The 15000-nt window shown below is 47.6% G+C and overlaps 1 protein-coding gene across 4 annotated transcripts in view; it reads right to left on the bottom strand.

The window, feature by feature from the left end:
* The window catches only part of myo18b (myosin XVIIIB), a 44796-nt gene that overhangs the window by 8687 nt on the left and 21109 nt on the right, over window positions 1-15000 (bottom strand). For all 4 annotated transcript variants that reach the window (XM_086152818.1, XM_086152817.1, XM_086152819.1 and 1 more), the window contains 21 exons: window positions 13193-13376; window positions 12960-13113; window positions 12736-12845; window positions 12593-12658; window positions 11535-11663; window positions 8807-8950; window positions 8616-8705; window positions 6825-6944; window positions 5083-5188; window positions 4073-4197; window positions 3851-4005; window positions 3642-3765; window positions 3358-3558; window positions 3153-3263; window positions 2819-2923; window positions 2248-2409; window positions 1706-1819; window positions 1478-1594; window positions 1321-1404; window positions 992-1129; window positions 724-909 (listed from right to left, as the gene is read on the bottom strand). In XM_086152818.1, coding sequence (XP_086008944.1) covers window positions 724-909; window positions 992-1129; window positions 1321-1404; window positions 1478-1594; window positions 1706-1819; window positions 2248-2409; window positions 2819-2923; window positions 3153-3263; window positions 3358-3558; window positions 3642-3765; window positions 3851-4005; window positions 4073-4197; window positions 5083-5188; window positions 6825-6944; window positions 8616-8705; window positions 8807-8950; window positions 11535-11663; window positions 12593-12658; window positions 12736-12845; window positions 12960-13113; window positions 13193-13376 — 2725 coding nt within the window. The remainder of the gene's footprint in view (window positions 1-723; window positions 910-991; window positions 1130-1320; window positions 1405-1477; window positions 1595-1705; window positions 1820-2247; window positions 2410-2818; window positions 2924-3152; window positions 3264-3357; window positions 3559-3641; window positions 3766-3850; window positions 4006-4072; window positions 4198-5082; window positions 5189-6824; window positions 6945-8615; window positions 8706-8806; window positions 8951-11534; window positions 11664-12592; window positions 12659-12735; window positions 12846-12959; window positions 13114-13192; window positions 13377-15000) is intronic.

The following is a 15000-nucleotide window of genomic DNA, read 5'->3' as shown; positions in this document are numbered from 1 at the left end:
AGGTGGAAAGTAGGGTACAGGGGGGTGGAAAGTAGGGTACAGGGAGGTGAAGGTAGGGTACAGGGAGGTAGGTAGCCAACTGGGAGGCATAGGTATGTTACGGGGAGGTGTAGGTACAGTATAGAGAGGCTGGGCATGGTAAGGCGAGGTGAAGTTATGGTACGGGGAGGTGTAGGCATGCTTCTGGAAGGTGTAAACAGTGTACAGGGAAGGTGTAGGTATGTTACAGGGAGGTGTTGCCAGAACAGGAAGGTGTAGGTACAATACTGGTAGGTGTGAGCAATGTACGGGGTCATGTAGGCTGAGTAGGTCAGCACAGAAGAGAAGGGGCATGGTTAAGAGAGGTGTAGTACAGGGAGGTGCAGGCCTTAGTCAGTGAGGTGTAGGCATGGTACAAGAAGGTGCAGATACTGCACAGGGAGTTGAGGGTATTTTGCAGGAAGGTGTAGGTGTGGTACAGGGAGGTGTAGGTGTGTTGCAAGGACGTAAGGGCTTAGTCCAGGTAGGTGTAAGTAAAGTACAGAGAGGCATGTATTGCACAGGCAGGTGTAGGTAAGGTACAGAGAGATGAAATTACAGCACAGGGTGGTGAAGATGTAGTACATGTAAGTGAAGGAATGGACCGAGGAGGTGTAAGCTTGTTACAGGGAGATGTAGGCATGGTGCAGGGAAGTGTATGCTTTGTACTTGGTGGTGTAAACATGGTGCAGGGGGCATAGCTACCAGCTCCATGCGCCTTCGGCTGCTCTCCTGCTCCCTCTGCACCAGGTCCTCCATCTCCACCCGGCACTCCTGCAGACGCTGCTGGTAGTAGTGGGCGTTTTCCCTCTCGTGGGCCTCCGCCCGGGAACTCTGCTCCAGCTCCTCGCCCAGGCGCACCACGCTGTCACGGAGACGCAACACCAGTACCTGTACACACACACACACATGTTGGTGACACACACACACACACACAGGTGCGCACATACACACATTTGACGCGGCGCCTGACCTCGAACCTCTTGACCTGACCCCTCTGGAACTCCAGCTTGTTCTCCAAGTCGCACACCCGTGCCTCCTGCTTGCTGACGATGCTGCGCCCCACAGTGGACGCCTCCAGGAACTGCACCCGGGAGGCACTCTGCTGGAGCTGCATCAATCAGAGGAGGGTATGGGTGGTGGGGTAACCAAGGGTTAAACATACTAAGTAGTACAACTGACTTCCTTCTGAACTACCTTCAAATTTGAAGTACAAACAACTTAAAAAGCACGAAAAAGTACTGCGGTGCTGTATGATATATAGCGGAAGTAAAGGTTTAGGCTCCGCCCCCCTTCCGTCACCTCCTCCTGCAGCTGCTGCCGCCGCTTGCTCGCCTCCTCCAGCTCCGCCTGCAGATCCCGGATCTGGTTGATGTCGCTAGAGGACTGAAGGAGATGTATGGTCAGATGGTTCCTGAAGGATCCCCCTACTCCATCCTCATCTCCACCCCCGACCCACCTGGGCGATGAGAGCCTTGTGCTTCTTCATCAGCTCGTTCAGGTCCTCCTGGTCTTCCTCCAGCCTCTTCAGCAGGTCCTGCTTCTCATGCTGGAGCAGGGACACCTGCTCGTCCGCCTGGCTCACAGCAATAACAACGTTAATGCCCAAATTTGTGTTTGCATTTTCATGCTAACTGTCCTACGAGTCAATCTTGTCTGTGATTTTCAGGCGACGCCTCGGACTCACCAGGCTCTTCTGCTTGCAGATGTTCTCCAGCTCGATCTGAGTGTTCTCCAGCTCCTGGGCAAGGGTGGCCTGGGCGCCCTCGGCTTCCTGCCGCCTTGCCTCGCTCTCCTCCAGCTGGAGGAGCACATGGAGAGGTGGTTGGAGAATGTGGAGGTCTGGTGACCACTCTTGCGCCAACAGCCAGGCAAGTCAGGTGGCACTCAAGGGACAGTCAGGTGCAAGCTAACAGTGATGTCATGTGATGGACCTCAACTGGCTAAGAGGCAGGTAATGGTCCATCAAGAGGTATGTAAGGGTCCATCATGTGACAGTGAAGTTCTGGACATGTGACTGCACCTGGGTTACAGGTGACCTTCAGAAGACCTCACCTGGCCAATGGCAAGATTTGTGTCCATCAAGTGACAGAGAAGTTCCAGTCATGTGACAGTGACCTGACCTAGCTGACAGTCATGTGCAGGTGAGGTTCTGGTCATGTGACGGTCATGTGACCCCACCCGGCTAATAGTCGTGTGAGGCAAAGTTCCGGTCGCGGGAGGCTTCACCTGGCAGTGCAGCTTCTCGATCTGCTCCTTGCCACCGTCGGGCATCTTCTGGGTCGAGCTGTCGACGGTGGCGAGCAGCAGCTGGGTGTCGGCCAGCAAGGCGTGCGTCCTCTTCAGGTCCCGCCTCAGCTTGCGCTCCACGTCGAAGTCCCGGTGCCCCACCTGGGCGCAGAGCACCCCAGAAGTCAAGAACCGCCACAAAGAACCCCAGAATGCAAGAGCCACAAAGGAGAACGCACACTTCCTGTTTGCTAAGTATGTTGTAGTACAATGTACTGTGCAATACTGTGCGACTAAATACATTGTACTATGATTTGCAATGTGATACTTTACAGTTCCATTCAGTACTACAAAGTACACATCAGTACCACAGCAGTACTGCAAACGGAGAACAAGTGATAGCATAGAGAGTACAAGTCAGGACCAACTTCCTTTGTTGGTTGGAAGTTGGTTACCATGTGAACTGGAAAGTTCAGTGTGTCAGAGTGTGTGCGCATGAATGTGTGTGTGTGCACGTGTGTGTGTGTGCACGCACATGTGTGTGTGTGTGTGTGCACGTGTGTGTGCGCACCTGGTCGCACAGAGTTGCGACAAGTCCCTCCAAGTCGTGCTTCTCGTGAATCACCATCTGCTTCTCCTCATACTCCTGCTCCAGCTGCATCTCCAGCTGCCTCAGCTGCACACACACACACACACACACACACACACACACACACACACACACACACACACACACACACACACACATTTTACAAACATTAATATATTCTTTCCCCTACAGAATTTTCAGCTGGGAGTAAAGGTGCATCAGATGCCCCCGGCCGCCGCCGATCCTCTTCCCTGATTGGCCGAGGGGACATTCTCAGCCAATCGGGGTCGAGATCCATCTCGCCTGACTGTCGCACCCGTCTCTGTGACGACTTGTGCACGTCCTCCAGCTCCTCCTCCTTGTCCTCCAGCTCCTTCTGGTGGATCTGCTTCATCCTCTCCATCTCCATCTCCAGGCGCATGTGGACCTGCAAGGGGGGCGGAGATGAACCATGAGGGGCTGGAGTTTGGAACGTGGACGTCACCAGAAGATGGTCATGGAAGGGTTTCTCTCCTCCGCACCTGCTGCTGCTGCTGGACGGCGGCGTTCAGCCTCGCCGCCTCTTCGCCGCGCTCGCCCGCCTGCGCCTCCGCAAGGCGCAGCTGCTTCTTCAACTCCGGCGGCGACTCGGAGGCGCCGCCTGCGTGCAGGCTCAAGTCCAGGACTTGCGCGTTAAGCTCCGCCTCCTGCTTCTGCAGGCGAGACGCGGTGGCCTGGCTCTCCTACACACACACACACACACACATTTTGTTGAAACGCCGCCGCTTCCTTGTTTGGCCACCGGGGGCAAGAGCGAGGCTCTGACTTGTAGACTACGGCGCAGGGAAAAGACTTCAGCGCCGAGCGCCGCGTTCTCCTGAATGGCCTTGTCCTTCTGCTCGCGCTCGCTCTCCGCCTCCTCCAGGGCTTGGGTCAGCTGACCGTCGAACCTACACACACACACACACACACACACACACTTAAGCTATGCTAGTTTCAGGGTGCAAGGCTACAGGAAGTGGCTTGTTTGGGCACCTCCTCTGCTTCCTGTCCACGTCGTGCATGCGGCTCTGCAGGCTGTCGCTCAGGACCCGAGCGTCCTGGAGGTCGGAGGTCACGCGGCGGCATTGTCGCTTCAGCTCGGCGACGCTCCTCCGCGATTGGTCCAGCTGGGTTTGCAGCGCCGCCACCTGAGCGGGAGGAACCGGCGGTTATCGATCGGTTATCAATAAATCGATCGATCGGGTATTGGGTCACCTTGGCGTCCAGCTCCTGCCGCGTCTGTCTTTCCGCCTCCAGCTTCTCCTCCGTCTGCTTCAGCCGCCGCCTCACGAACTCCACCTCCGTCTGGCAGCACTCCAGCTGCAGGGCCAGCTCGCTCTCTGCCGGCGGAGGTCAGAGGTCAGAGGTCAGAGGTCAGGGGTCAGGGGTTGTTATGCCGTCACGTGACAGATAACCGGTGAGCTTACTGATTGGAATTGGTTGTTGTTATTCTTATCACTATTGTTGTCATTGATATGTTATTATATTTTTGTTTATTTTTTGTATTATTATTAAATGTTATTTAATACGATTTTTATTTTATTATTACTGCTGTATCATCTCATTGTTATTTTTTATGATCTGGATTATTAGTATTATCATTGCTATTATTAATATCATTATAACTGTGGTCATGATTAAAATTATTATAAAAAAAATTGGTTGGTGTTATTATCATTATAATTATTATTGTAATAATTACCCTTATTATTATTGACATCATGACCATTATTATTATTGTGAAGTATTACGACTATTATTACAATTATAATTGTTATCATTATTATTATCGCTGGTGTTGATTTTCTCGTTATCTTTATGATTAATGACTGTCATTAGTAATGATGAGTAATTATTATTATCTAAACATTATTATAACATTATTAACATAATTAGCATTATTAATCTCATATTTTTGTTGTTATAATCTATTATTATGTTTCATTATTATTGTCATTCTTGTTGTTTTCATTACTATTATCACTTTTCTTTTAGCACAATTGTCATCATCTATAACATTATATATTATTGTTGTTATTATTTAATTACAGCTAGTCTAATTATTACAATAATAATTAATAATCATTATATGTATTCAGTGTCCTTATTGCTGTTATTCTGGTTTTCATAATAATAATAATTTTCCATGGAAGTCCCAGATGGCAGTGTGCGAGGCGTGAAAGGTGAAGGTGAAGGCGTTTGAAAGCAGCTCAGCGGTTGGCTACCTGTCCCCGCCGCCCTCTGATTGGTTGCCGCCTCGGCCCTCTGCTTCTGCTCCTCCAGCTGCTTCTCCAACGTTTCCATGGCAACGCGACTCTGGTCCAGACGGGCCTGAAGGAGGGAGTGAGACAGAGAGAAAGAGATAGAAGACAAAATAAAACATCTAAATTTCAGGATACTAATTTTGAGACGAGTACACTAGTCCTCTAGTTCCCCAACCTTGTAGTCCCCTGGCTACCTAGTCCACAAGACTCCTGGCACTCGAGTCCCTTAGCCACCTTTACATCTAGTCTCCGAGCTTCCTAGCCTCCTCACCTTGTAGTCCCTTAGTCACCCATTCAATGAGTCCTTGAGTTGCCCTGTTCTGTAGGCCTTCACTCTTCTGCCTCGTCCACTAGTTGACTAGTCATGAAGTGGTCTGGTCATCTGGCCCTTAAGACCTCCTCTTGGCGAGTCCTCTGTTTGCCTTGTACTCTCCTTTCACCATCTGGCCATCAGTTTGTCTATTTATGTACTGTAGTTCTTGTATCATCTAGTCTTCTAGTCCCCTAGCATCTTAGTCCTCCAGCTCCCTAGTCCCTTTGTCCTCTAGTTGTCTATTTGCCCAGTCTTGTAGTCCTCTCACCAACTGGTCATCTCTTCATCTAGTCCCCCAGTTGCCCAGTCCTCTGGTCCTCTAGTCACCTGGCCATCTGTTTGTCTATTCATGTCGCCCTTACGTCATCTAGTCCTTTAGTCCCCTACCCCCCTAGTCCCCCAGTCCCCTAGTCCTGTAGACTCCTAGCCTCCAAGTACCCAAGTCCTCTTGTCCCATAGCCTCGTAGTCCTCCAGTCCCTTTGTACCCTAATCGTCTATTCACTGAGTCCTCTAGTTGTCTTGTCTTCTTGTCATTTCATCAGTTGGTCATCTATTCGTCCACTCCCCCAGTTGCCCGATTATCTGGTCCCCTATTCCCTCAGTCCCTTTGTCTCCTAGTAACTTATTTGTCTATTCACGCGGCCCTTAGGCCATCTAGTCTTCGAGTCCTCTTGTCCCCTCATTGTCATGTTGTGTACTCCTCTAGTTCTCTCGTCTTCTGGTTATGTAGTCTAACACTACTTCAGTCTACTTTATTCAACTAGTCATCTAGTCCTCCAGTTTCCTGGTCCACTAGTTGTCTAGTCATGAAGTGGTCTGGTCCCCTGGTCCACTAGTCCTCCAGTGTCCTGGTACACTTGGTGTTCTAGTCATGAAGTGGTCTGGTCCCCTGGTCCACTAGTGTCCTGGTCCACTAGTTGTCTAGTCATGAAGTGGTCTGGTCCCCTGGTCCACTAGTGTCCTGGTCCACTAGTTGTCTAGTCATGAGCTGGTCTGGTCCCCTGGTCCACTAGTGTCCCGGTCCACTAGTTGTCTAGTCATGAGCTGGTCTGGTCCCCTGGTCCACTAGTGTCCTGGTCCACTAGTTGTCTAGTCATGAAGTGGTCTGGTCCCCTGGTCCACTAGTGTCCTGGTCCACTAGTTGTCTAGTCATGAAGTGGTCTGGTCCCCTGGTCCACTAGTGTCCTGGTCCACTAGTTGTCTAGTCATGAAGTGGTCTGGTCCCCTGGTCCACTAGTGTCCTGGTCCACTAGTTGTCTAGTCATGAAGTGGTCTGGTCCCCTGGTCCACTAGTGTCCTGGTCCACTAGTGTCCTGGTCCACTAGTTGTCCAGTCATGAGCTGGTCTGGTCCCCTGGTCCACTAGTCCTCTCCTGCTCTAGTGGTCCACCTGCAGCTCCTTGTTCTCCTTGCTGAGCCGGAGTCTCTCGGCTCGCTCCACGTCCAGAGCTTGTCCCACCGCGTCGCCACGGAAACGCTCATCACTCAGCTCCGACATGATGGCTGTGACCTGCAGACACGGACCCCATCGTCAGTGTGTGTGTGTGTGTGTGTGTGTGTGTGTGTGTGTGTGTGTTTCAGTGTATTCCTATGTATTTTTGTGTGTCTGTACGTGTGTATATCTAAGACTGTGCTTGTACACGTATCAGTGAGTGTGTGTGTGTAAGTATGTTTATATGTGTGAGTCCATGCATCAGAATGTAGATGTGTGTGTGTGTGTGTGTCTATGTTTGTGTATGTGGTGTACGTGTGTGTGCATATATGTATCTATGTGTCAGTGTGTATGTGTGTGTGGGTCCATCTTTCTAAGTGAATGCATATCCATGTGTGTGTTTGTGTTAATCTGCATCACTGTGTGTGTGTATCAGTGTGTGTCTGTGTGTGTGTGTATCAGTGTGTGTCTGTGTTTGTGTGTATCAATGTGTTTGCGTGTGTATGTATCAGTCGTTGTGTGTGTATCATTGTGTTTGTACCATTGTGTTTGTATATCAGTGTGTGTGTATCATTGTGTGCGTATGTATTAGTGTATGTATGCATCAGTGTGTATGTGAGTGTGTGTATTATTGTGTGTGTTTATGGCGTGTGTGCATAAGTCTGTGTGTGCATCATTGTCTATGTGTGTGTACGAATCAGTGTGTGTGTGTTTGTGTGTGTATCATTGTGTGTGCATGTATCAGTGTATGTGTGTGTGTACATATCCGTGTGTGTGTGTGTGTGTGTATGTATGTATCAGTGTGTGCATCATTGTGTGTGTTTATCATTGTCTTTGTGTATGTATGTATGTATCAGTGTGTGTGTGTGCGTGTGTACGTATCAGTGCGTGTGTGTGTGTGTGTGTGTGTGCGTGTGCATGTATCATTGTGTGTGTTTATCATTGTCTGTGTGAGTGTGTGTGTGTGTATGTATCTAAGTGTGTGTGTGTATGTATCTAAGTGTGTGTGTGTGTGTTTGTGTATGTATCAATGTGTGTATGTATCATTATGTGTGTGCATGTGTGCATGTATCATTGTGTGTGTGTGTGTACGTATATCAGTGAATGTATGTATCAGTGTGTGTGTGTGTGTGTGTGAGTGTGTGCATGCATCAGTGTGCGTATGATTGTGTATGGTTTTGTGTGATTATCAGTGTGTGTGGGTGTGTGTGTGTGTGTGTGTGTGTATTTGTGTACGTATCAATGTGTGTATGTATCATTGTGTGTGTGTGTACATGTATCAGTGAATGTATGTATCAGTGTGTGTGTCTGTGTGTGTGCATGCATCAGTGTGCGAATGATTGTGTGTGGTTTTGTGTGATTATCCGTGTGTGTGTGTGTATTTGTGTATGTATCAATGTGTGTATGTATCATTGTGTGTGTGTGTGTGTACGTATCTGTGTGTGTGAGTGTGTGTGCATGCATCAGTGTGCGTATGATTGTGTATGGTTTTGTGTGATTATCGGTGTGTGTGAGTGTGTGTGTGTGAGTATTTGTGTACGTATCAATGTGTGTATGTATCATTGTGTGTGTGTGTACGTATCTGTGTGTGTGTGAGTGTGTGTGCATGCATCAGTGTGCGTATGATTGTGTATGGTTATGTGTGATTATCAGGGTGTGTGTGTGTGTGTGTGTGTACATGTATCAGTGAATGTATGTATCAGTGTGTGTGTGTGTGTGTGTGTGTGTGTGTGTGTGTGTGTTCTCCACCCTGGTCTCCCTGCAGTCAGCCGCCTGCCTCAGGTCGTTTCTCTCCCGCTCTGATTTCTCCAGCCGTCGCCTCAGAGCTGAAATCTCATCCTGCGATTGACGAATAAAACCATCAGAACCGACCCGATAATCAATAAGCCCTTCGGGGAAGTCGATCGGGGCTCCGATCGGGTCACGTGACGGGAACTGGCCTCCTTGGCGCGCAGCCTCTCGTTGTCCATGTTGACGTCCAGCAGCGGGCGCACCTTGCAGAACAGCCTCCACCAGCTCCACGCCGCCGCCGCCCGCAGAGCTCGCAGGTTCCTCTGCAGGCAGCGGACGGCCATCTGCTGCACCTGCACACACACATTATATACGTTTAAAAACATAAATATACACATATATGTATAAACATATATACATATACATATATATATACAGTGGCGTGCAGTCAGGTGAGGCAGGGGAGGCCTGTGCCTCACCTGTCATCGTGGGGAGACAAAAATGCAAAATGAAATAAAATAACTTAAATTATTTTAATTTAATAATTAATAATTAATAATAATTAATAATTTAATTGGTTATATTTATGCACTATAAAGTTATTTTCCACTTCATCGTTTTTTTAGTTGTTTTTTTTTTAAATGGCTAAAAAGAACAAACATTTAGCGTTCGAATGGGGAGAAGAGACGTGTATGTGTGTGTGAATCACTGTGTGTGTTTATCATAGTGCGTGTGTGTGTATCAGTGTGTGTATATAATTGTGTGTGTGTATGTATCAGTGTGTGTGTGAATCACTGTGTGTGTGTGTGTCTATCATTGTTTGTGTGTGTGTATCATTTTGTGTGTTTGTCGTAGTGCGTGTGTATGTATCAGTGTGTTTGTTTATCATTGTTATATCATTGTTGTTATATCAGTGTATACCATTGTGTGTGTGTTCATCATTGTGTGTGTGTATGTGCGTTTATCATTGTGTGTGTGTATCAATCTGTCTGTATGTATCATTGTGTGTGTGTGTCCATCAGTGTGTGTATATCATTGTGTTCATGTGTATCATTGTGTGTGTGTATGTGTGTGTATCATAGTGTTGTTTAGCACTGTGTGTGTATGTATCAGTGTGTGTGTGAATCATTGTGTGTGTGTGAATCATTGTGCTTGTTTATCATCGTGTGAATGTGTATCAGTGTATGTGTGTGAATCACTGTGTGTGTGTGTGTGTGTGTGTGTGTATTATTTTGTGTGTGTGTTTATGATTGTGTGCATGTGTATCATAGTGTCTGTGCATCAATGTGTGTGTGCTTCAGTGTGTGTGTATCATTGTGTTTGTGTGTATCATCATGCGTGTGTGTGTGTATCAGCATGTGTATATCATTGTGTGTGTTTATCATTGTGTGTGTGTGTATCAGCATGTGTATACCATTGTGTGTGTGTGTGTGTGTGTTTATCATTGTGTGTGTGTATGTGCGTGTATCATTGTGTTTGTTTATCATTGTGTGTGTGTATCAATCTGTCTGTATGTATCATTGTGTGTGTGTGTCCATCAGTGTGTGTATATCATTGTGTTCATGTGTATCATTGTGTGTGTGTATGTGTGTGTATCATAGTGTTTGCTTAGCACTGAGTGTGTATGTATCAGTGTGTGTGTGAATCATTGTGTGTGTGTGAATCATGGTGTGCTTGTTTATCATTGTGTGAATGTGTATCACTGTGTGTGCGTGTGTGTATTATTTTGTGTGTGTGTGTTTATGATTGTGTGCATGTGTATCATAGTGTGTGTGTATCAACGTGTGTGTGCTTCAGTGTGTGTGTATCATTGTGTTCGTGTGCATCATCATGCGTGTGTGTGTGTATCAGCATGTGTATATCATTGTGTGTGTTTATCATTGTGTGTCTGTATGTGCGTGTATCATTGTGTTTGTTTATCATTGTGTGTGTATCAATCTGTCTGTATGCATCATTGTGTGTGTGTGTCCATCAGTGTGTGCATATCATTGTGTTCATGTGTGTGTATCATAGTGTTTGTTTAGCACTGTGTGTGTATGTATCAGTGTGTGTGTAAATCATTGTGTGTGTGTATCATTGTGTGTGTGTGTTTATTATTGTGTGCGTATGTATCAGTGTGTGTGTTTATTTGCACAAACAGTGTATACATATATATGTATGTACACACATATAAATACACATACCGTATCTTCACGACTATAAGACGCAAATAAAAGTCTAAGATTTTCTTCAAAATGTGCGTCACGCTCTACAGCGCAGTGCACCCTGTGTGTGTGTGTGTGTGTGTGTGTGTGTGTGTGTGTTGTTATACGGCAGCCGCAGATGAAAACACCATGAGAACGTTAAAGGGGGAAGTGTGGGCGAGGTTTGTATATAAAACCTGCGCCTTATAATCAGGTGCGCCTTATATACAGCAATGGCACACATAACTGAGACTGCGCCTTTTAGTGCGGTGGGTCTTATGATTGTGAAAATACGATAGACAATACGAACACAATAATAACTACAGAATAATACCATACTTAATCAAGTAATATGTTATATTATACCTGCAAATGTATCGACATATATCTATCTATATATATATTATCCATATAAATGTATATGAAAAGAAACGTGTGGTAGTATTGCTACGAAAAACCTGAAAAAATGGAATAAAACCGCTTTTTATGTTCTTTTATAGACTTGTGTGTGTCTATATCTATTTATATATACAGGTGTGAATGTGTGTTTGTATATAAATACACAAAAAAACACACACACACACACACATATATATATACATATATATTGAGTTTTAACACTTTAAATGTGCCTGTATACATATGTGTGCGTATATGTTTACATAGAGATAAATAATCATAATTTCTTTTCTCAAAGGAACACCAGGGTGTTCCAGCCAATGGGTGCGTCCAGGAGGCGGAGCTTGGCGCTCACCTTCAGCTTGCGGTACTTCTGCCGGGCCAGGTGGCCCAGACAGGCAGCCTGGAGGTGGACTAGCCAGCCGGCCACCTGCTGGTCCCGCTGCTGCTCCAGGTACTGCAGCACACCGCGCTTCAAGAACACCTGGGGAACGGGAAGATGCTAGCTGAACACCCGCCGCAGCCAATCAGAGTGAAGGAACCCTGCCGCCGGACCAATCGGAAACGCCGTCATCAAGTCCAGACACTTTAAGTCTTTTCGTCCCTCCATTAGTTACTTCGCTGTGGATATAGAATCAATGCTGGGGCTGTGGATGCTAACATTAGCGTTAGCCACTTAGCTACTTGAAGGATGCTAGAACATTTGGAAGGGTTTGGCTGCAGAATAGCATTAGCTTTAGCCAACACTGCTAACATTACAGCATTAGCTAACATTAACAGTAGCCACTTAGCGACTTGAAGGATGCTACAAAGTTTGCTAGGGTTTGGCTGCGGAATAGCATTAGCATTAGCTAACATAGCTAACATTTTAGCATTAGCGTTAGCCACATAGCTACTTGAGGGATGCTACAACGTTTGGAAGGGTTTGGCTGCAGAGTAGCATTAGCGTTAAAAACATTGTTAACATTTTAGCATTTATCTAACATTAGCGTTAGCCACATAGCTACTTGAAGGATGCTACAACGTTTGGAAGGGTTTGGATTCAGAATAGCATCAGCGTTAGCCAACATCGCTAACATTTCAGATTTAGCTAACATTAATGTTAGCGACTTAGCTACTTGAAGGATGCTACAACATTTAGAAGGGTTTGGCTGCAGAATAGCATGAGCGTTAGCTAACATTGCTAACATTTTAGCATTTATCTAACATTAGCGTTAGCCAATTAGCTGCTTGAAGGATGCTAAAATGTTTGGAAGGGTTTGGCCGCGTAATAGAATGAATCTGAAGTTTTCCAGGTGATTATTTCTGGGCTTAGCATCCACCACCGCTCTTGTAGTTCCCCATTTTGACCACTAGGGATCCTTCGCTTCGGCGCCCGCCCCTTTCCTTTCCAGTGACGCCTCGCATTCTCACCCGGCTAACACCAACCACCACGCTCCTCTTCTCCAAGTCCAGGTCCGCCAGCAGCTCCTCCACCGCCTGAGACCCAGGGATGGCGCCCGGCGTGAGATGAGGGGCGGCCATGGCGGCGGCGGCGGCGGCGGCGACTGACTAACCTTTCGTTCATCATGGCTGACAAACATGGAGGCGTAGCGCTTCATGATGGGCGGGGACAAAGCCTGGAAGTGGCACCTGAAGTCGCTGAGGGTCATGTGGTCGGGGTAACCTGGAGGACGGAGGCGGGGCTTGTTGAGATGCTAACAGCTAACATTAGCAGCTATTTAAAATTGATCACAACAGAACTATTAGCATTAGCAATCAGCTACCACATGGTCCCGACCTGTGCGGTAGAGCTGCAGCGCTGGCAGGAAGTGGGCGGAGTTCAGCTGTGCCCGGAGCGCCGGTATGTCAAAGCCGCCGCCGGCGTCCATTTTGGCGCCGAGGCACTGCAGGAAGACGGGCCGGGCTCGACGAATCAGATTAACCAGGGCGTCCTGAAGGAACGGGGAAGGTACTTATTGTTTTGTTGACGCACCCAAGCTAGCTTGGTAAGACACGCGACCGCGGACTCACCGCTTGCAGCTTGATGCCGATGCACTGCGAGTGGCGGCGAATGGCCGCCATCCCGCCGCTGAGGGTCTTCCTGATGGTGCCGTTGCGCTGCAGGGAGCGCTGGCTGCTGCCCTCCAGGCCTCCGATGCCGCGACACAGCGGGGGCAGGGAGATCCGGGGCGTGAACAGCTCCTTCACCGCCGGGCTGAAGAAGAAACAGCGATACGACGTACCTTAGGACAAGTACTTGTTCGCCAATACGGCCAGGGCTACGTTTGTGTGCACTACCCCCCAAAAAAGATGCGGTCGAACCTTAGCGTACGAGTTGTTCTTGGACTCGAGCTCCAAAACACATCCTGCACTCTCGAAACTTTTTTATGGGTTTATTTGGGGCAGAAATACAGAAAGGACTTAGATTACCTTAGTTATTTCTGTGTCTCTTCTTGCTACCACTTGTACTCTGCCTTTCCTTTGCTCAATCAGCTTTACTAAAGCCTACTTGCAGTGGCAACACCCTTGCTAACGCTAATGCTATCTTCAGCTAGCTGTGCTTCATCCAAAATAAGGATCACTTTTCTACTTCATCTAAGATTTGAGACCTTTGCTTCGTTAGTCTAGTCGCCCCTTTAGCCACATCCACCGTCTTTAGCGCATCTTCCCCCTTCAGGATCGTACAGGTGGTTAGTTTAGCCGTGTTGTAGTGCTTGGCGAGATCCACCGCTCTCCCGTTAAGCTAATATTTCCTTCTCAGATCGACTACTTCCTAATTTTTTTCTTAACACCACTAACACTACCACTTTTTTGGAGGCCATCATGAGGGCTAGCTTCCTAAAAAAGCACAAACAAGCAATACAACAGGAGAAGACCATGACGAAAGATGTAGACAATGCAAACAAGCATGGACACTACAACCCGGAAAGCCCGCGAGTTTGCTTGTTCGCTGGTCGATTCAAATTTTTCCAAAAACTCTCGAGGCCACTTGTTCATGTTCAGGGGTTCAAGCCCAGCTTCTACCGCACTTATCTAAAAACGCTATCAAGTCATGCTCCAGACCACCTCTTATGCTACGTGTATGATACATAACAGATTATACATTATAATACATAATCCTAAAAGAAATAAATCCACTTGGCGACAACTTGGATCTTGGAAGTCAATGCCCTTGGAGTTCATGGTTCCACTGTATGGTAACTTGTACTTCTTTGTGAAGCAACTTTGTCATACTTCTTCAAGCTAGCGTGGCGTTTAATTGACTCTTTCAATGCCTCATCCATTGGCCTTCCCACCATCTGCTGCACCATCTGCTGCTCCTAAATGCCTTCTGCCTTCTCACAGGTGATGCTTTGTTACATTACATTAGTCATTTGGCAATGCCACTTACAAGAAGTGCAATTCAGTCGCCGAAGATCCGAAGTACCAGTCGTCGGAAGTGAAAAGTGACCACTCAACCAAATAGCCATCTTAGAACCATATACATACATACATACTCTTTTTTTGGGGTGGGATTGGGGGCTAAGTGCCATTAGTAGGGTAGTGCTTGGTGAAGAGGTATGTTTTCAGCTCACGGCCAAAGACGGGCAGTGACCCTGCACTCCCTTTTTCAAGAGTTCTTTCCACCACCGAGGAGCCGAGACCGAGAAGAGCCAAGACCGGTTGGATCGGCAGCCGGGGGCTCTGAGTGACGGGGTGGACGGACGCCCGGAGGTGGCAGATCGGAGGGGACGAGTAGGGACATGTGGCTCGACCGTACCCTGGGGATAAGACGGGGTTGTCCCATTCACCGCCCGGTAGGCGAGCTCCAGGGACTTGAAATTGAGAGCGGCTACCGG

Source organism: Fistularia commersonii, chromosome 9 (assembly GCF_037954325.1).
Source record: "Fistularia commersonii isolate RoL2024-O1a breed Wild chromosome 9, RoL_Fcom_v1.0, whole genome shotgun sequence".
Classification (NCBI taxonomy): domain Eukaryota; kingdom Metazoa; phylum Chordata; class Actinopteri; order Syngnathiformes; family Fistulariidae; genus Fistularia; species Fistularia commersonii.
Note: the sequence above shows the minus strand (reverse complement) of the source record. Positions and strands in the feature narration are given on the sequence as shown.